This window comes from Salvelinus fontinalis, chromosome 37 (genome assembly GCF_029448725.1).
Source record: "Salvelinus fontinalis isolate EN_2023a chromosome 37, ASM2944872v1, whole genome shotgun sequence".
NCBI lineage: Eukaryota > Metazoa > Chordata > Actinopteri > Salmoniformes > Salmonidae > Salvelinus > Salvelinus fontinalis.
This window is the reverse complement of record NC_074701.1, coordinates 10,513,196-10,535,134: the sequence shown is the minus strand read 5'-3', so window position 1 is coordinate 10,535,134 and position 21,939 is coordinate 10,513,196. Positions and strand designations below refer to the sequence as shown.

The window sequence follows — 21,939 nt, the reverse complement described above, 5'->3', positions numbered from 1 at the left end:
GCCTTTTAAGATGATACATTTGGATTAGCTAACACAACATGCCATTGGAACACAGAAGTGATGGTTGCTGATAATGGGCCTCTGTACGCCTATGTAGATATTCCATAAAGAATCAGCCGTTTCCAGCTACAATTGTCATTTACAACATTAACAATGTCTACACTGTATTTCTGATCAATTTGATGTTATTTTAATGGACAAAAAAAGTGATTTTTTTTCTCTAAAAACAAAGACATTTCTAAGTGACCCCAAAATGTTGAACGGTAGTGTACATATGAGATGAGTAATGCAAGATATGTAAACATGATTAAAGTGCCATTATTAAAGTGACTAGTGTTCCATTTATTAAAGTGGCCAATGATTTCAGGTCTGTATGTAGGCAGCAGCCTCTCTGTGCTAGTAATGCCTTTTTAACAGCCTGATGGCCTTGAGATAGAAGCTGTTTTTTCAGTCACTTGGTCCCAGCTTTGATGCACCTGTACTGACCTCGCCTTCTGGATGGTAGCGGGGTGAACAGGCAGTGGCTCGGGTGGTTATCGTCCTTGATACTCTTTTTGCCCTTCCTGTGACATCAGGTGCTGTAGGTGTCCGGGAGGGCAGATAGTTTGCCCCCGGTGATGCGTTGTGCAGACCGCACCACCCTCTGGAGGACCCTGCGGTTGTGGGCGGTGCAGTTGCCGTACCAGGCGGAGATACAGCTCGACAGGATGCTCTCAATTGTGCATCTGTAGACATTTGTGAGGGTTTTAGGTGACAAGCCAAATTTCTTCAGCCTCCTGAGGTTGAAGAGGCACTGTTGCGCCTTCTTCACCACACTGTCTGTGTGGGTGGACCATTTCAGTTTGTCTAATGGTGTTAGTGCGTAATTAATTATATGGATGAGGGGAGTATTAAAGTGTTGGCCTGGATTTGACATTTACATTCTATTTTTATAATTTGGGGCGTGAAGTAACATGGATTCCCTCAGGACCGGAGGCACTGGAACTGTGTCTCATGGCGATTACTAAAGCTCACTCTGAGAATAGAGTCAAACAATGCCTGTCTGTGAGGATGTTTCACACATCTTTTTGCCTCTGAACAATGAGTGACTGTGAAGATCCAATGAAAGTCTGGTGCTAACATCATTGTGTGTACCTGTCCTATCCATCTATAGGGCTGGACCCTACAAGGGTGTGTAAAGGGAAGGGGGTCGTGACTCTGAGGGCCACTCTGGTCCACATAGACGACGAGGACTGCGTCAGTGAACAATCAAACGTTGACACGGCACCAAGTAAGTCAAAGAGAACACTGAAGCTGCTCTCTAAACTCGTGGATGTTACAGCGCATGTACATATGTACAGTATATCTAATATCTCTGATATTGTGTGGAGTTCTCCTTCGAATACAGAGTCGAGGGAAACGCCAGCATAGCTCGGTGAAAGGGACAAGTTGGAGGCCAGATGTATAGCTGGAGTAATATAGCTGATGAGGCAAACTGGAAGGAAATGTTCCCGTTAACAAAATAGCACATTGTAATATCTTGATTATGTCATAGTATGACTCACTAGCAATAGTGACATTTGTTTTGCTATCTTGATGCATATGGAGGGAAATTGCCTGTATTGCCAAGCTTTTCTGTTCACAGAAGTCTTAACATTCTTGAGATACTGTACTTCAAGTACAGCTGGACTCACGTATGCACATATTTCGGTTGTTTTGCTATTAAAGTGAGATAACTTGTCACATTTGAAAGTGTATTTATATTTGGTTGCCCAGCACAACAGAGAATCGTTGACAATGATGGCTCATATTTTCCAGTGTTTTGTCAAAAAAGAACTTTCGTTCGGACCTGCCCACACTGCACTTTGGAAACAGGACCTTAATTGTGGACTTGTTTGTTGAATTCAGCACGTTACAACTGGGCTTTAAACTGGCCAAGGCTTTTGGGGAGATGCTTTAATTGTTGTTGAGACTGAATATAAAGGCCATTGGAACAAACAGCCTTTACAGACCACTGAATAGGCGCCTTGTTCTGATGACAAAGTTCACAGATTGTGGGAGAATCATTGGGTTTCTTTCTCCATGGAGATATTAGCATCTCTGTCCGGGAAAAGCGCTATAGGAAGCGTTTGGTCACCGCAGGATCAGCGGGAGATTGATTTAATTGAGGATGAATTGTTTCCTGTTTGTTGTTTGGTGTTAATCTCTGAAACGTGTTAATTGCCAAGAGACAAAGATTGCCAAGAGTACAGTGGTTTGTTTGTGTATCTTTCAGTATTGTTAGGTTTCTGGTCGTCTTGCGCTGTTATTCACTGGCCAAACTGAGATTCTTTTGGGATCATTTCAGGTGGTTGGATTGGCCAGATCAATGGAGACGGCTCTCAAACGGGATTGGCTGATGGACGCTTCCACGACATCACAGCTGATTTACCTACAGTCAACAGAACTCAAGCCCAGGTGCGTTATCATCTAAGATTTGTGTTAATTCCCCCTATTTTGGGCATTTATGGGATAATACATTTGATAATTGCATGCTTGTTTTAATGTGAATAAAATCACATTTCAGCGTGATATAAATAGCCGTATTTGGTGTATTTTTGCTGTTTATCATGTGTCAATTGAAGTTATTGCCTAAAAGCTGTGTTTTTCTTAGCTAACCAGAATATGTTCCTGCTCAACTACTCTCAACAACTCCAGTGTATTATTATTATTATCAAAAACGTGTATATAGCCTCCCGGGTGGCGCAGTGGTCTAGGGCACTGCATCGCAGTGCTAACTGCGCCACCAGAGTCTCTGGGTTCGCCCCCAGGCTCTGTCGCAGCCGGCCGCGACCGGGAGATCCGTGGGGCGACGCACAATTGGGCCAGCGCCGTCCGGGTTAGGGAGGGTTTGGCCGGTAGGGATTTCCTTGTCTCATCGCGCTCCAGCGACTCCTGTGGCGGGCTGGGCGCAGTGCGCGCTAACCAAGGGGGCCAGGTGCACGGTGTTTCCTCCGACACATTGGTGCGGCTGGCTTCCGGGTTGGAGGCGCGCTGTGTTAAAGAAGCAGTGCGGCTTGGTTGGGTTGTACTTCAGAGGACGCATGGCTTTCGACCTTCGTCTCTCCCGAGCCCGTACGGGAGTTGTAGCGATGAGACAAGATAGTAATTACTAGCGATTGGATACCACGGAAATTGGGGAGAAAAGGGGATAAAAATAAAAAATAAAAATAAATAAAAAACGTGTATATAAGAGAGGAACAAGCATCGTTCACAAGTGTTCTTCACTCATTACCAGGGAAGTTCACCTGTGAAGACAGAAGAGCCCCAGATTCCTGCCTCGTTTGACATTCAGAACTATATTTTGTCCACAAAGGCCACCTCTGCCTACCCATCCACCACTAACACTGTCAACCCAACCATAGTTCTGCCACAACACAACAGAGGTAAGCACCCCTGATTCTGGGTAGTTCTGTATGTGGGTTACGGATGAAATTGCCATGAAATCTGTTGAGTGTGGACTAAATTCTGAATGTAGGTGCCTGGAATAGAGAGTCAAGTGAGACTGGCTGGAAGGCTGATTGGTCTTTTACTGTATGTTTCCCAGCATGGATTGACCAGCTCAAAGCAGCAGACTTGACCCCTTTGATTAGCATTGTTACATTGTCCTTTGTCCATCTCGGTCCTCTCCTCACAACAGAGCAACAGAAGCAGCTTTCTAATATGGAAGGTATGCACTGCAGCGTCTTGTGTCTTGTCCACTGCTTCCTCTTCTCGATCTTAGTTCCTGCTGGCTGGCTTTAGTTTCATTACCTGATAATATGGTCGATTTTAGCTCGTTTGTTGGTTCAAAATCGCCCCTACCTGTTTGAGTCCATCTTCTTCCGTGTAGTCTCGAATGAGCAGGATCCCTCTACTACCTTCACCCCTTGCTGCCTGAACAGTGCCTAAATATGTTTGCTGCTCTGAGATATTGGATCATTTTTCATACTTACATAAGAAGAGTACTTCATAACAATACCAAGCTATCTTATAAATTGCTGCACTTATTATATTTTTTTTTTGGGGGGGGGGTTACATTTTTCATTGTAAAGCATTTTGTAATTCGTTATCTCAATTGCAGTGTGTATTTTCGTGTCATCTGTTCATAATCATGTTTTACCATTGAAATGACTGTATATCGTTTGCATAGTATGCTTGTGGATCGTATGGGGTGTGTAGAGCTATTTGCCAGAGCAGATTTTGACTGGTAGGACCCACTGTAGCACTTCTCTTCCCTTTGACACAGCAATGTTGGCTTTTTCAGACCCCACCCCAGAGAGGGACAAATCGCCTGATCCGGGACCTGTATTTGGAACAGAGAGAGAACTGAGGCAACACCCAGATATGGACGGCAAGAGGATGAGGTACTCTCAATCCCGTGTCTTGGTCCCACTGAACCAGCCCATCGTGCCAGTACGGGTAAGAAAACAACATGAAGTTACTGTATAAAGAGAGGACAGTAGCATACCTGGTCCCAGATCTGTTTGAGCTGTATAGCCAACTCCTATGGTCGTATACAGCACAAACAGATCTGGAATCAGGCTAAGAAGACACACCTATGAGTGTACAGTCCAGATGTTATGAGTTGTGTGTAAAGTGTCTTTTTTATCTTGTGCCTTTTAAAAATAATCTGTAGCCTTTAAAAAAAAAAATGTTTTAACCTTTATTTAACTAGGCAAGTCAGGTAAGAACAAATTCTTATTTACAATAACGGCCTATCCCGGCCAAACCCTAACCCGGATGATGCTGGGTCAATTGTGCAGCGCCCTATGGGACTCCCAATCACGGCTGGTTGTGATACAGCCTGAAATCAAACCAGGGTCTGTAGTGACGCCTCCAGCACTGAACTGCAGTGCCTTAGACCGCTGCGCCACTCGGAAGCCCCCTTCACCGGGCATTTTTCATTTAATGCTTAGGTAGGGAGTACAGTGGTGAAAAAACGATATGCCTCACTGCCAAATGCCAATCCATTTCTATATTTTTGTCAGAACCCCTGTTTGTTTTTAAATATGATAAATAACATGAATATGTTCCTTTCCAGAACACAGATAAGTCCAAGGACTGGTACAAGAACATGTTTAAACAGATACACAGAATTCCAGGTAAGGGGATCATAACAAAAATCGGACTCCCTGTTCTCATGTGTGTGTTTTGATTTGATGTTGACCCCACGTGTCTGTTGTTTCCGTCAAGCCCGTTGCCTTTGTGAGTCTGCGAGTGTGTTTGTTGTTGTCACGTTGTGTGTGTTTTTTTGTCTCCGTCGCCTCGCTCAGAACCTGTTGAGGAAAACCCATATCGCCCCACCTACATATTCCCTGAATCCTATGATCCTAGGCAGATGAAAACAACAGGTACCCGATAGCAATCATGGCTCCACTTCCTGACTTTACTAATCATGTATAATCCCTTCATTATAATGCCCTTATGACTGTGTTGACTCTCCTTTTGTTTGATAGAATTGAAAACGGGTCAGTAATTGGACCACTGGTTTGCTCAGTAAAACTAAGAGTGAGATTAATACAAGACTACGCCATGAATACACTTGAACTAATGTTTAACATGAATACCGTTTTGCACGACCTAATTCATAATCTGCACGACCTAATCTTTTCATATGAATATATTCATGAACAGACATTTCCTGGCATTTCAATTCTTCCCGATCAAAAGACGCAGTACTGGAGATAGATTGGGAACGTTTGAGACACTAGATCAGGGATGGGCAACTGGCAGCCCTTTTTGTAGGCCCGTGGATCAATTTAAAATGGAACTCAATCAGGGTCCCGACTTACTGTTGAGAGTTAGAATCGTAGAATACGCAAGGTGCAATTTCAAAATGTGGTTGTGCATCAGCAGTTGTTCTCGTGGTTTGTTAGTCAATGACAGACATTTAATAAGCCCATGCCAGCGATTGTTTTATGTATTGGTAAGCTAGTCTTTAGTCTAGCCAGCTATCTAAACTTGTAGTAATCATGGTCAAATTATGGACCTGGTGGGGGGGAGGGGGGCATTGGTTTGTATGTCACTTTCACTCAGATATCATATTAACATGTTATAAGTCAAGGCAAAATGTGTAGAATTGCAGGAAATTAGCTGTAAAACTGCAATTTTTCTCTCTGCCTCATGGAAAAATCTGTAGAATCGCAAAATTGCTAAATTTTCTCTAAGCCCCATTGCAAAATGTGTAGAATTGCAGGAACGTAATTCTAAAACGTAATATTTTTCTCTCCACTGTCAAGAGAAGAGAAAAACCAAAATGTGCTTAGGGCCCCCAAAAGCCTAAAGCAGGCTCTGACTGCATGTGTAGGTAAGGATGTGGGTACGCAGAACCGCGAGCCACTGCGGCCCCTCATGATGAGTTCAGATTTTATGTGGCCCCTACCCCCAATAAAGTTGCCCATCCCTGCACTAGATGGTGCTCAAGTGCTATGTATGACAACAACCAAGCATGACAGAGAGGCTCTGTATGTACTATCCAGGCGGTAGTAGATCACACTGTCTGTGTTCCATGTACAGTATATCAGCATTTTTACACTACACTAAGTTGTAAACCGGTCTAGTTGATGCAAAGCCCTCTATTTGTGTGTGCATGTGTATTCACTTATTCTGTATTGACCCACTGAAATAATAGTTATTAACCTGTTTGTACTATCTAACAGTTGACAGTTGTTTTTAAATCATGAATGCCAAGCATGTCTAATGTAGGCCTACATCATCTTGCATGCAGTTTTGTACAGTATACACTGAGCATACAAAACATTAGGAACGGCTCTATCCATGACATAGACTGACCAGGTGAAAGCTATGATAACTTGTTAAATCCACATCAATCGGTGTCGATGAAGTGGAGACATGGATTGTGTGCGTTTGCCATTCCGTGGGTGAATGGGTAAGACAAAAAAAATGTATGTGCCTTTGAACGACGTATGGAAGTAGGTGCCAGGCGCACCGGTTTGTGTAAAGAACTGCAACGCTGCTGGGTTTTTCATGCTCAACAGTTTCCCATGTGTATCAAGAATGGTCCACCACCCAAAGGACATTCAGCTAACTTGACACAACTGTGGGAAGCGTTGGAGTCAACATAGGCCGGCATCCCAACTCAGTATTAGGAAAGTGTTCCTAATGTTTGGTGTACTCAGTGTATGTGCTGTGTGCAGATCTACTTATTTTCCCTTTGTTTCTGCTCATGTCTGCTTCCAAGCAACCTGATGTCTGGTTATTTACTGAGTCAATCAATGTATCAATCGAATAATTGATCAAAGAAAGTGTGTACGAAAATTGGACGCTATTCCAAGAACAGCATTACTTATTCATGAAGATATGTTATGCGTCTTCCAAAGTGCTTTGTCTGACAGCCTCTGAAAAGCACTCTGTTTACAGTGTGTTTGAAGAAGTGTAATAGCTGACCTGATGGAGTAAAGGGCGTACTGTACTGTGCACCAACAGAGGAGGAAGAGACGCGTACTGTGCCCTTTGAAGAGCTGTACCCGGCCTTACAGCCTTATTTTTGGATGTATTATATACGGCTCTGGCTGTACCCTGCGTTACAGCAGAAATGTATGGAATACATACAGTCGAAGTCGGAAGTTTACATACACATAGGTTTTAGTGATTAAAACTCGTTTGACAACCAATCCACAAATGTCTTGTTAACATTCTATAGTATGTCAGCATAATGTATTTGAATTAACAATGAATATTGATTTTCAGGTATCGTGATTAGAGGTTTTTAAAAACTATACCCCCCCCCCCCCCCGGAAAGCTATTGTTGTAGATGTCTTTTTGGTCTACATTTAAAAACATTTAATTGCTATTATTAATCTCACTTCTGTTTTAGATATCTTCGACGATGCGTTAAGGAGTCCGTCTTGAGCAGTTGATTAACGTAGTAAACACATACTTGACTTTGCCGTTCCACAAGTGCACTGCTTGTAACATTGCTATAGTAAGCAGTTCACAGAATTCTGTCATTTATAGTGTGGCACTGCTGCTATCAAAGCGCCCTCTACTGGTTGTACTGAGGATCTTAATATGTAGCACCACTATATCAAGCCTATTAACAGACAATAGATGGGGTCACCCACCCTTGGTTAACAATGCATAGCATAGACGTGTACAAGTGGAACTGCCAGTGGAGCAGGCTAGTATGTGCGTCTTTATAGTCTATCTATAATAATGGTGTTTCTCTCTGTTGCAGATGAGGGTCACTCGCCCTGTGGTTATGTGGAAGATGGTGCGTTTTGTCATCCCCTTAGATTCAGAAATGAATCATAAGAATTGAGTTAACTTGTATAGCGCTTTTTATTACAGAAAATAATCTCAAAGTGCATTAATAAGCCAAAACACACAAACGACACGTTTAAATTGAGATGATTGAGATTGAATGTCTCTATATGACTTTGGATGAAAGACTGGGAGTCGAGGCAATTTGGATTGGATATTCTATTATATATATATATATATATATATATATATATATATATATATATATAACAGAATATCTATAATGTGATCTCAATAGCGTGGTTTTTGGATCTTGTTTAAATTTGGCTGTACAATCAAATTGTGAGGACGAGCCCCTACACGAACACTTTAGACACTGAGAAAGATTTCCATTAATTTCGGTTTAAGCAAAACATTACAAGCCGCTGTCATAGCAGGGTCTGGTGTTCTTGTGCGTTTATTTTTCAGTGAAAGCGGTCCCACGGTCAAAAGGTGCTGCCGAAGTTGACCATAGGTCGTCTATGCCTGTGCCAACACGGTCCTCTTCCCTCAAACCTGCCAAAAGGTAAGTCCTCTCCTATTGCCGCTCCTTTAAATATGGACAGGAGTATAGTGTGTCCTCGAAGACCTCTTAACCCAATGAACGTACTCTTCGTTAATGATGAATTGCCTTTGCCGAGCTGTTCACAAGGGGGTGCATTTTTGGTAGCACTTTTAGACGAGGACATGAGATCCAATAAGAGGTATACGATTATATTCATTTTAGCTAACGTGTCCGGTATGGTACTGTATATTTAATAACGTAAAATGTAACTGACACACTTGACTACACACTTGTCATGGATTCAAGAATTCTACTTTTCTGGTTATATTAGATGTTTTTCAGGAATCAGAAGGGCATCTACAGTAGATGAGTACAAGAGCAGTAGGAACAGTACTTTGTTCCCCACCTTTGACATTGACTCATGCTAACCTCATGGTTACCTTGTCCCCAGTTAGGTCTTGTCTAACCTCTACTACCTCCTGTGCTTGTCACACTAGATGTGATTAGACAACCTCCTCGCCCCTCCCCTTAAATGCTAGTTCTGGCAAAGAAAATCCACTCTCTAAGGCAGGGATCATCAATTCGATTGAGCCGCGGGCCGATTTCTTCTTCAGCAGATGGCCAGGGGGCCGGAACATAATTACAAATAATTTGTAGATTGCACATTGAACACAAGAAGACAAACAGATATAATATTTGACTGAAACATAATCACTTCAAAACCTATTTTCATTTGTATACGATCACATATATGTCTCTATTATACGTGGTAATATTTTGGAACAGATTTCCAAAATTAAAATCACTTGGAGCTGATTTGCTGGTGTTTTAATATTTTTATATTCATTTTCTTTGCTCCGAAAACTTGCGGGGTCAAATTTGGGGAACCCTGCTCTAAGGCGTGTGGAGGAATGAGCGATGGAGAGAAAGAAGGAAGACAGGTGATGGAGGATAAACTGCTGCTCACGGAAGCTGCAGATGGCATGCCATAATAACTCAAGCCCTTTCCTTGGTGTATACAGTGCACTGACTTTTTCCACATTTTTTTACGTTCCAGACTTATTTTAAAATGGACCCCCCCCCGAAAAAATCTCATCAATCTACACACAATACTCTATAATGACAAGTCAAAATGATTTTTTTAGACATTTTTGCAAATATATTACAAATAAAAAACGGAAATATCACATTTACATAAGTATCCAGAGCCTTTACTCAGTACTTTGTGTGAAGCACCTTTAACATCGATTACACGATTACAGCCTTGAGTCTTCTTGGATATGACGCTACAGGCTTGGCATACGTGTATTTCGGGAGTTTCTCCCATTCTTATCTGCAGATCCTCTCAAGCTCTGTCAGTTTGGATGGGGAGAGTCGCTGGACAGCTATTTTCAGGTCTCTCCAGAGATGTTCAATCGGGTTCAAGTCCGGGCTCTGGCTGGGCCACTCAAGGACATTCAGAGACTTATCCCGAAGCCGCTCTTGCGTTGTCTTGGCTGTGTGCTTAGGGTTGTTGTACTGTTGGAAGGTGAACCTTCGTCCCAGTCTGAGGTCCTGTGCGCTCTGGAGCAGGTTTTCATCAAGGTTCTCTCTGTACTTTTCTTCGTTCGTCTTTCCCTCGATCCTGACTAGTCTCCCAGTCCCTGCTGCTGAAAAACATCCCCACAGCATGATGCTGCCACCACAATGCTTCACCGTAGGGATGGTACCAGGTTTCTTCCAGACGTGACACTTAGCATTCAGGACAAAGAGTTCAATCTTGGTTTCATCAGACCAGAGAATCTTGTTTCTCATGGTCTGAGTCCTTTAGGTACCCATTGGCAAACTCCAAGCAGGCTGTCATGTGGCTTTTACTGAGGATTGGCTTTCGTCTGGCCACTCTACCATAAAGGCCTGATTGGTGGAGTGCTCCAGAGATGGTTATCCTTCTGTAAGGTTCTCCCATCTCCACAGAGGAATTCTAGAGCTCTGTCAGAGTGACCATTTGGTTCTTGGTCACCTCCCTGACTAAGGCCCTTCTCCCCCGATTGCTCAGTTTGTTCAGGCGGCCAGCTCTAGGAAGAGACACAATCCTGTCTCGGAGCTCTACGGACAATTCCTTCGACCTCATGGCTTGGTTTTTGCTCTGACATGTACTGTCAACTGTGGGACCTTATGTAGACAGGTGTGTGCCTTTCCAAATCAATACATTCAGAATGCACTGTACATGTTACCTCTAGTTACCGCTAGCGTGTAACCCTGCTGAGACTGCATTTGTGATGGCTATCCATTTGTGGAACACTCTCTGCTCTTTGACAATGACGTTTGTAACATTTTTGTCACTACGATAAGCAGTTTGATCCATAAGTAATGGGGGTAACAGCCTCCTGAGGCCCCCCCAAAAAGTGTAGATTCATTTTATTTATTTTATTACATTGTTACATAACATACAGTAAGTGTTTGGGGTATAAAAATATAATTTAACCAAGAAAACAGTGTGAAAAAATATTGTTATTTCTCCTTTATTGTAAGTGCAAAATTAGGACGTAAATATGAAAACCGTGACATTACAGTCAATGGGTACAGGAGATGAAACATAGTGAGTCCTCCACAGAGAACATTTCTTGATAAGCTCTTATTTAGCTCTTATTTAATGTGATCAAAATTATTACACAGTCCTGACAACTCACTTAACAATTCCTGAGATATTCACTTACTAGAAACTAAAAACTTAAAAAGTATCATTAATAATTACACACACTTCTTTTCAAATGTCCATAAAATGTGCTAATTTTGACGGCAGACATTTCTTTTAACAACCAGGACGATAAAGTTGTCCCTCTCAAAGGGACAACAGGACTTAACACAGGTGGCTTGCATGGCCTCAGAGATACGGACCAAGAACTGATGTCCACTAGACAGGAAAACATTTTATTGCTGGGTCTCAGTGTGATAGAAAGCATTTGTTTCCGTAAAAGTATTTGATGCAACACTAGGGCCAGTTGTTTTAATCTGAAACACAACCAGAAAAATCTGCAAATGCATCCAACAAGTTTGTAGAGTCACAAACTTGATGTAATCATTGCAAACTAGGATTATGGGACCAAATAGTAAACTTTTGACTACTTTAATCCACATATAAGTGAATTCCTCCCAATACTTTTGGTCACCTAAATTGCGGGGACTATGTACAAAAAGTGCTGTAATTTCTAAGCAGTTCACCCGGTATGGATGAAAATACCCTCAAATGAAAGCTGACAGTCTGCACTTTAACCTCATAGTCATTGTATCATTTCAAATCCAGAGTACAGAGCTAAAATCCACATCAAAATTGTCACTATCCCAGTACTTTTGGAGCTCACTGTATATTCTGAAGCAAATTCATTAACCACACTTTTTATATATATATATATATTTTATTTTTATTTTTTTATATTTATTTAACTAGAACAAGAACAAATTCTTATTTACAATGATGGCCTACCAGGGAACAGTGGGTTACCTGCCTTGTTCAGGAGCAAAACAACAGATTTTTACCTTGTCCGCTCAGGGATTCGATCCAGCAACCTTTCAGTTACTGGCCCAACACTCTAACCACTAGGCTATCTGCCACCCCTACCTTGTGGTCTATTCTCTCAGGAAATGCAGCTAGGGTCTTTGGTTCAATCTAGTTAGCTAGCATGATTTGATTCGTGCCTTGACATGACCGTACATTTTATTCTTTATTAAATAATCTCTTCAAACAACTCTGATGGAGAGAGCGCGAGAGAGAGAAAGAGAGAGAGGGAGACTAAAAGAGATGGAGAGTGGGAGGGGCACGAGCTTTACTGTACAGGAAAACACTGTTGATGATGGAGCTGTCACCCAAAAAACTAGCCCCAGCTAGTTGCCATGGAGACTGCTTGACTTGATAGGGATTTGCTCTCCCCTCCCCCCTACAGGAACGACTGGGAGCCCCCTGACAAAAAGGTAGACACCAGGAAGTACCGTGCCGAGCCCAAGAGCATCTTCGAGTACGAGCCAGGAAAATCGTCGGTGCTGAAACTGGAGAGAAAGGTACGACAGCCATGCTCCCAATGCCACGCGTGTGATTCTGTGTTTGCTTCTGCAGTCTCTATTCTACGCATGTTGTGTAAGCTGTTTCCATCTAAGAGCTTAGGTGGCTGCTTCACTAACTAGGGCAGCTCTAGTAGGTAACGTATGTGTAGACTGAATTGCCATGTGTACAACATTCCTAAAGGAGGATACTATTACAATGACAGATGACCTAGCTGGTGGTGTGGAGGTATCACTTACAAGCCTTGGCCATTGTCTTGCAGTGTTTCAACAGCAAAAATTGGCTTGAATCTTCTTGAAAAGAAGTCTGACACAGTACACAGTTTATGGACAAAAAATGCTATGGATATTTTTCATTATCTTTGACAGTATGAATACCTGTAGATCAGTGTCCCAATACAGTGTATGCCACCCGGGTTCAACTGAAAGGACTGAATCCGGGCGGCATTAAAGGCCCACTGTGATAGGAGCATTAAAGACCCACTGTGATAGGGGCATTAATGGCCCACTGTGATAGGGGCATTAAAGACCCACTGTGATAGGGGCATTAAAGACCCACTGTGATAGGGGAATTCAAGGCCCACTGTGATAGGGGCATTAAAGGCCAACTGTGATAGGGGCATTAAAGGCCCACTGTGATAGGGGCATTAAAGGCCCACTGTGATAGGGGCATTAAAGGCCCACTGTGATAGGGGCATTAATGGCCCACTGTGATAGGGGCATTAATGGCCCACTGTGATAGGGGCATTAAAGGCCCACTGTGATAGGGGAATTAAAGGCCCACTGTGATAGGGGCATTAATGGCCCACTGTGATAGGGGCATTAATGGCCCACTGTGATAGGGGCATTAAAGGCCCACTGTGATAGTGACATTAAAGGCCCACTGATATTTACAGTCAATTTTTTTCGATGACATACACCCATTGATTCTTAAACAGTATCACTTATTAATGTCTCATGAGATTCATTAGTGAGTGGGCCTTTAAACAAATGCTGCATATGGGTTTTAGCTGACAGTTGGTTTAGTTGATAGCCTCTTTGTGTGGCTCATACAGAAGAGAATAGAGATGCTTCTCTACAGTACAATAGTTATTTGATTATATCATAATGTAATCATTGTTTGTCTGGAGCTCAGTTAGGGTGAGCTGTTATGCGTTAGGACCCATCCCAGTGGCACCACATACTGAACAGTAGAGATCAAGGCCTTGCTAATGCTTTCCACCATTGTCAGACAGACACTGTCTGTGACGTGACAATTTCTTTAATTACAGGACACGGTCTGTGGTTCTGTGTCAGGTTCCTGGCAGCATTAGCAGAATGCTATTCGGTCTCTTATTTTCATCTAGCCTAGTATATCTGTTGTTCTGTGAATTATGGTCTTCCTTATTGCCATTGTGGCTCGATGATTGAAATATACTATATACTATATACTATACATAAACATGTTAGGAGATACATTCACATTCAAAGAAGTAGAGTAATACGATTTCAGTAGGGATACACTCATAAGAAGCAGATGGGACCTATGAAAGCACACGTCTGTGTTTTCTCTTACACATGTGCACAGACCGCACACTGTAGTCGAGTACGATTCTGACGACTGCTTAATATTATTTGCTGATGTCACACGTAATATGCGTTCTACGTCTTTATACGTTTGAGAAATGTCCATTTGTTTTTTCGCCTTGGATAACTCACCTGTCATGAAGACCAATCTCCAGGAATTCCTTTGGATTGGGAAATGTTTTGTTTAGAAATTCAGCATGTCGGGAATGTGGGAGTGTTGTCTGGATCACGTCAAGAATGTGTCAAAGCCTCACTGCCTGTGTCTGTAAATTCTGTGCTGTCTGAACTGTCTTCTCTGTGTCTTTCTCCTCCTTTCCTTTTTGCCATGCCCCTGTAGACTCAGCACATTAGCCCAGAAGATGTAGATATAGAGAATGAGCCTTGGTATAGATTCTTTTCAGAGATGGAGTTTGATAAAGCGGTAAGTGGTCGCTGTCTTAAAGTGACAGTGTATTTAAACGATGCATGTGGTAATAACATCCATGTTTAAATGCCTAAACAAACTACTGAACAAAAATGTAAAAGCAACATGCAACAATTTCAACGATTTTACTGAGTTACAGATCATATAAGGAAATCAATCAATTGAAAATAAATTAATAAGGACCCAATCTATGGATTTCACTTGACTGGACAGGGGTGCAGCAATGGGTGCCCACCCACAGGGGAGCCACCCACAGGGGAGCCAGGCCCAGCCAATCAGAATGATTTTTTTCCGACAAAAGGGCTTTATTACGGACAGAAATGCTCCTCAATTCCATCAGCTGTCCGGGTGGCTGGTCTCAGATGATCCCGCAAGTGAAGAAGCCGGATGTGAAGGTCCTGGGCTGGCATGGTTACACATGGTCTGCGGTTGGACGCACTGCAAAATTCTCTAAAATTATGTTGGAGGCGGCTTATGGTAGAGAAATTAGCATTAAATTATCTGGCAATAGCTCTGTTGGACATTCCTGCAGTCAACATGCTAATTGTACGCTCCCTCAACACTTGAGACATCTGTGGCATTGTGTTGTGTGACAAAACTGCACATTTTAGAGTGGCCTTTTATTGTCCCCAGCACAAGATGGAAAAATGCTCACTAACAGGGATGTAAGCAAATTTGTGCACAAAATTGAAGAGAAATAAGCTTTTTGTGCGTTTGGAAGATTTCTGGGATCTCTTATTTCAGCTCGTGAAACATGGGACCAACACTTTACATGTTGCGTTTATATTTTTGTTCAGCATATGTCTGTCTGTAAGGACTACTCCAACAACTTTACCTCACATCTGCAAACCTTTACTGAATATAAACAAACTGTTATCCCCTCCTAAAAATCTCGCTTTGCGACCTTACCTTGAGTAATTTGCCTGCGATCACTTTTCCCAGATCTATAGTTACTCAATGAACTCTAGATATAGCTTTGTCATTGTATATACAACCCATTTTTACATTTTTTTTTCCTACTCTGTCGGAAGTGTGAAAGACAAGTGGGTCTGTGGCAAAGCAACGCAGTTCATGGCTATTAGGTCGTTTGCAATGCTCATGCCGTCATCGCTATCATTGCTTGTTATTTTATTTTGCACGTTCTATACGTTCTGGAACAACTCCCATCTTTTGACTTCAGTAACACCCGAAAGTGGGCTGTCTTTTTAAAACGCTGTTCTACTTTCATCCTGATAATATTGCCACCTGCTCTTCATCTGTGAGGCTTGCTGAGTTTGGATTGTAACTTAGCTATATCAACTATGTTGGCAGCTGAACATTGTATGACGACCTAACAGTAGCAATGGGCCTTATCCGGTGATTTGATGATTTGCAATTTTACATATTGTCCATTTGCGAGGCTAATTATATATCCAATACAATTCGGGTTAGGTGTCCTACTGCCACTGTATATGATAAGGAAGAATACATGTAAGTTATAAATCCCACAGCTGTTATGGCTGTATCAGGCAGAAAGCCATCTTTGCATTTTGTCCCTTACAACAGGATCCTCTTGGCTATGCCAACACTTGCACCATGCCCTCTGTACCATGTCATTAACTCAGCACCCATGTGGAACTTTTGTGTTTGCATTGATGGGAAGCCTACAAATGGGTACACATAGCAAACGCCAGAGTCCTGGGCATTGTGATTCAACTGTGGTAACACCCTCAGATCAAAACTGTTATAACCTTTTCCTACTTACATGCTGATCCGAACTGTATTGTGCTGGCTCTGATATTTTCCTTTCACACGGTCCTTTCCAGTACAGTGTCTGACAACTATACAGTCGTAGTATATAAAACCAGGCCAGCACAAAATGGCTTGGTTCCAACAGTACCCATGCAAGCATTACACGACAGCCCCTATTGAATCAGGAGTGCTGTCTAGACTGGTAAATTCAATATAGTATCTTTTCCAAGGGAGGGCATGTTGTCAAGGTTGATTCAGAAGTTTGAGATACGGTGGGTGGCTTTGATAAATACCGGTAGGCTACATGCCTCGGGCATCAGTTGGCACCAGACAAGTATTCAGACTCACTGGCTGCCCACAAACAGATGTTCCGTCTCCTTGCCGTCTGCTTAGTCAGTCAGTCAGTCAGTCAGTCAGGGCCAACCTCCACCTTGGAGTCTGCCTGGAAACCACACCTTCTCCTCTTCCCAACCTTCTCTTTGAGTCACAGTGGCATCCATGGAAAGTCTTGTCCGTCTCAGACTCCAGCAACTCCTGTCCGGCGACTCCTGGTTGGTTATATGAGGGTTAGGAGTGGGTAGTACTAGAAACTTTGGCCTGCAAGCGAGATGTCTCAGGGTGCGTGGATGGTTGCCAGATTAGCTCAATTTGATGATCTACTGACTCAACGCTCCAGATACACCTGGTATGTGTAGTATTTGACCCTCAAGGGGTGGGCTAGACACCTTGGCACATTGGGTTTAAATTGGCATATCTCGTCTGGATTATGGCGACTCAATCTATGAGTTCTTAGAGTGCTCATGGGATGATGGCTCCTTCTTGGAAGGTCTAGCTAGTCTAGACTCCATGTAACACATGATGATCAACCTAAGGAGGAAACCTGAGTATTCTTTCACAATATTTGTTCTTAATATTTTTCCCAAAGTTAAGTGCAAGAGCTGAATGGTTTCTTGACAGCATAATGATCTAACAATAGATAAAGAGATTTTCTGACCTCTTATACTTGTAGGACATTGTCTTATAATCACAATCCCTGTTGCTCCAAAAACCTGGTCATAACCAGTATGGCTGGGAATTGCCAGGGACCTAATGAGCCGACATTATCACGATACTTAGGTGCCGATACGATATGTATTGCGATTCTCGTGATTCTATACTGAACAAATATATAAAACGCGACGTGAAACAATTTTTTTGTGTGTATAAAAAATGTCAGGGATGTTTTATTTCAGCTCATGAAACATGGGGCCAACACTTTACATGTTACGTTTATATTTTTGTTCAGTTTATATGTATTGTGATTCGATACTGTGATTTTGTTGCGATTCGATGTTCCAAACAAACGTTGAAAACAAATTGGCTCCCTATTTAAAAAGAAGATGGAGAACAAGCTATGACGGAAAAATACTGGAATTTTGGTACAGGTTACAGCAAACTAGCGCAAAAAGAATATTGAAATATTGTCAAAACGACACGATATACCGTCAAAAATATTATCCCGATATGTATCTGTATCGATTTCTTCCCCCCCATCACTAAAACCAGATAGATGCAGTGATATTATTGTTTAATCACATTAACCATTAATACATCTCAAAGGTCACAACTTATGTATGAGGTCACAGTCAGAGGTCTGGCCATTCGTATGATCACAGTTACGTTCAATCACAGCTCTGTGGATATACAAGGCGGAACGGAAGCCAAAATGCCATACATATTTACGGTTAGGAAGAACATTTTGGCCTTCTGTGTTCCGACTGAGTGACTCCGTCAGTGACTAGTCTGTCTAGTGAACGCTGTCACTGAGGGGGCAGCTGCATGTGGGACCACTGATAAAGTGTCTGACTCTAACCACAGTCTTTGCACTGAGTCATAACCTGACTGATGGGTGCATCCCAAATGACACCCTATTCCCCATATAGTGCACTACTTTGGACCAGGGCCCTATAGACCCAGGTGGAAAGTAGTGCACAATAATGGGAATAGGGTGCCATTCCATTATGATAATCCATCACAACCTTAATGTTCGCCCGGAAGTAACCCATAATCCCATCAGCTCATTGTGTTTTCATATATGACCTCTGTTATATACCTAAGCAATAAGGCACGAGGGGGTGTGGTATATGGCCAATATACCACGGCTAAGGGCTATTCTTAGGCTCAACGGCTGGATACAGAGGTGCCTTATTGCTATTATAAACTGGTTACCAACGTAATTAGAACAGTAAAAATAATTGTTTGGGCATACCTGTGGTATACGGTCTGATATACCACGGCTTTCAGCCAATCAGCATTCAGGGTTCGAGCCACCCGGTTCATAATGAACCTTTATCTCTAAGCACTTTATGTAGGAGAGGGTTAAGGATACAGCTGTAACAACATGCTAGGGGAGCCAGTGTTTTTATAAGAACTTGTCTAAATGAGGATTCACGGTACCTTCATCCGCCCAGATTGGTAAACCGCTTCTAAAATGATGTGTCCCATAATTTCCATTGAAACCACACATTACACAAAGAGACTTTAGATGTCTGCAATATCTGTCCGAAATCAATGTTTGACTTCAGGGATCTTGGCATGCTAGTGACAGTTGTTCATGCACATGAACTTTCCATCTTCAGTGGCGTTCTTTTGTAGTCCACTTTTTATAGAATGTTTCTGATTGAAGGGTTAATCATATTTGTCATCCAACATATGGGTGAACCTTTGCAAAGCATGTCTGTTTCTGTTCAACGTTTTATTGTTATGTCAACCTGCCCATAGACTATACTGTATCAGTGCCGTTTTAGATGAGGGGGGACGATAATATTTTTAATGAGCATGGCCTTATTTCTATTACAGCATATTGGATGACTGTCATTCATAATCCATTTACCCATCTAAATGTAACGTCGATAGGTTTAGGCTACTACATGATACTCTAATTTTCCCTATACCCATCATGACGTTGCTACAACCTAGCCTATGAATGAAAGATCCATTATTTTGTAATCAAGGTGACAGACAGTGACATTCAATACTGCCTTGCACACTCTTGCCTGCATCTAGCTGATCTAGGGTGTAATCATTAGTCCAACAGTTGCAAACAAGAGTTTCTATTGGACCAAATTCTGCTATATTTATTCCCGCTTCGTTCCGTTTGCTTCCATTTAAGAAAAGTTTTTCAACAGAATCGCCAGAATGAATACAGCCCTGATCACACAGTTCACTTTCATAGCAGCCACATACAAACAGCATGATCACTTTGCTCGTTAATTCCTTCTCGCGTCTACGCGCTCTCCTCCTCTCACCTTCTCTCTTCGCTTGTGGACTTCAGTGTACAACACATCAGCTGTCTGTGACCAGGCAAAAAAAAACTTTCAAAGCCAAACCTTCAAATCATAACCGCTAACCGCTACACACAGCCCACATCATTGTCACCATATTAGCTGACATCATAGTCAACATAGCTGCTAGAAGTAATGCATTAGTAAACCCGCTACAATCATGCAGTATTGTGTACAGTCAGCAAGCAGTTTAGCAGTTACATATGCAGGTCCCGGTGGCAATGAATTAATAAAAACAAAAGCTTACCTTGACTTGGAAAAGTTCCAGTGCTGGATAGCCAGAGCCAGCTAGCTAACATGGCATCTCTCTCTCTGTTTGAGCCGGGTGTTTGAGTAGGGTAAACTAGCTAGCTGTATTCACTAGCTAAAACGTGAAAGAGAAAGTGAAATATAGCTATCTCTCTCTCTCTCTCTCTTGTTTCTCCTTAATTTTTGAAGAAATTAATTTGTTTAAAACTGTTCAACTATTGTCTTTCTCTCTCTTTGAGTCAACTACTCACCATATTTAATGCGCTGCAGTGCTAGCTAGCTGTAGCTCATGCTTTCAGTACTAGGTGGACAAAATGTCAGTTCATGCTGCAAGAGCTCTGCTAGGTTGGAGGACATCCTCTGGAAGTTGTCAAAATTACTGTGGAAGTCTATGGATGGGGTTGAGAACCATGAGCCTCCTAGGTTTTGTGTTGAAGTCAATGTATCCACAGGAGGACTGAAACTAGCTGTCCTCAGGCTTCACCCGGTGCTATCCCACAGAGTGCTGTTGAGGCTACTGTAGACTTTCATTGCAAAACAGTGTGTTTTATTCAATTATTTGGTTACGTGAATATATTTAGTATAGATTTATCTAAAAATTATCACTTTTAAAAGTTGTTCAATGCAGAAATCTCTACACCATTTCCTGGTTGCTATAACTCGAATAGTTTGCCTAATTTCAGTTTATGTGACAAAATAAGCTAGTATAGTGTAGAGAATCACTGCTGTGAAATATATTTCCCATAACGAAAAATATTGTTTCAGCTGTTTGAAGCTGGTGTAACACCGAAAGTAGAAGACCCAAAAACCAAGCATATAAATAGCACATATTGAACAGATCTACCGCTTCTTAGACTTACTTTCACATAGAATTATAGATCTGTAACTCACATTTCTATGTGAATTTGGTCGGGTTGCCCAAAAAGTTATATATTGCACTTTAATGTTTCAATATTTACATTTTTCTGAAATTCACTGAGGAGGATGGTCTTCCCCTTGCTCCTCCGAGGAGCCTCCACTGGTATCTATACATCTAACGTACATTGCTGAGAATCCCCAGGCTTGTAAATCTCTTGTAAATAATACGAATGAGATCTACTTCTTTTAGTTCAGATAAGCCTCTCACCTCTATTTCCTGTTTATTTTCCATCAGAGCAGCGTAGTGTCAGCTCAATTAACCACAAGTAGCACGAGAAACCATTCATTTCATCCCGTGTTGAGAGGGATTCGGAGTTCAGTCAGCAGACCTGGGTTCAATTTGAGCGCTTACTTTAGCCTGCTTGGAGTGCCAGTTGGGTGTGGTATGCAGTTTTGCAGCTATTATATTGGCTCCATTGTGCCAGGCAAGCTTAATCAAGTCCAGCTAAAGTATTTGAAATGATTATCAATACTGTTTGAACCCAATTCTGTCAGACAGAGAGGGATATAAGGACAAGAAAGTGAGAAGACAGACAATTCTGTGGCAGTGGCATGTTCTCGAAGAGGGGGTGAAGTGCCCGTGGAACATTTGGCTTTATAAATAGATTAGTCTATAGACCTTCCAGGCTGAATGCTGGTCTTATAAAGATAGGCATTCATTTTGAAAGGTTATTAATGATCCTCCTCCCCTGGCAACCAGAGGGAATGAATGTTGTGGGAAATAAGCCTGTGCCGTATGCTACTGGTCTGGTCGTCTGTTTGAGATGGGGCGGGTGTGAAGACGTGTGGTGTTACGAGAAGGACCAGGCTGGCGCTTGGGATTGTGTAATCTCATTTGCAAACAACACTTGTGCTTTTATTCATAGCCCGCATGTCATGTCTGTTATTTTGACACTCTGTGACGTCGCATGGAGAAAAGCAACAGA

The 21,939-nt window shown here is 42.1% G+C and overlaps 1 protein-coding gene across 7 annotated transcripts in view; it reads left to right on the top strand.

Moving 5' to 3' along the window:
• The window catches only part of LOC129836113 (sorbin and SH3 domain-containing protein 1-like), a 77,112-nt gene that overhangs the window by 29,997 nt on the left and 25,176 nt on the right, over positions 1–21,939 (top strand). For 4 of the 7 annotated variants that reach the window (XM_055901913.1, XM_055901915.1, XM_055901914.1 and 1 more), the window contains 11 exons: positions 1,154–1,270; positions 2,327–2,436; positions 3,257–3,404; positions 3,659–3,688; positions 4,265–4,419; positions 5,042–5,102; positions 5,274–5,351; positions 8,198–8,233; positions 8,692–8,788; positions 12,688–12,802; positions 14,706–14,789. In XM_055901913.1, coding sequence (XP_055757888.1) covers positions 1,154–1,270; positions 2,327–2,436; positions 3,257–3,404; positions 3,659–3,688; positions 4,265–4,419; positions 5,042–5,102; positions 5,274–5,351; positions 8,198–8,233; positions 8,692–8,788; positions 12,688–12,802; positions 14,706–14,789 — 1,031 coding nt within the window. The remainder of the gene's footprint in view (positions 1–1,153; positions 1,271–2,326; positions 2,437–3,256; positions 3,405–3,658; positions 3,689–4,264; positions 4,420–5,041; positions 5,103–5,273; positions 5,352–8,197; positions 8,234–8,691; positions 8,789–12,687; positions 12,803–14,705; positions 14,790–21,939) is intronic. The other 3 variants (XM_055901919.1, XM_055901917.1, XM_055901918.1) reach the window with 3 other exon arrangements.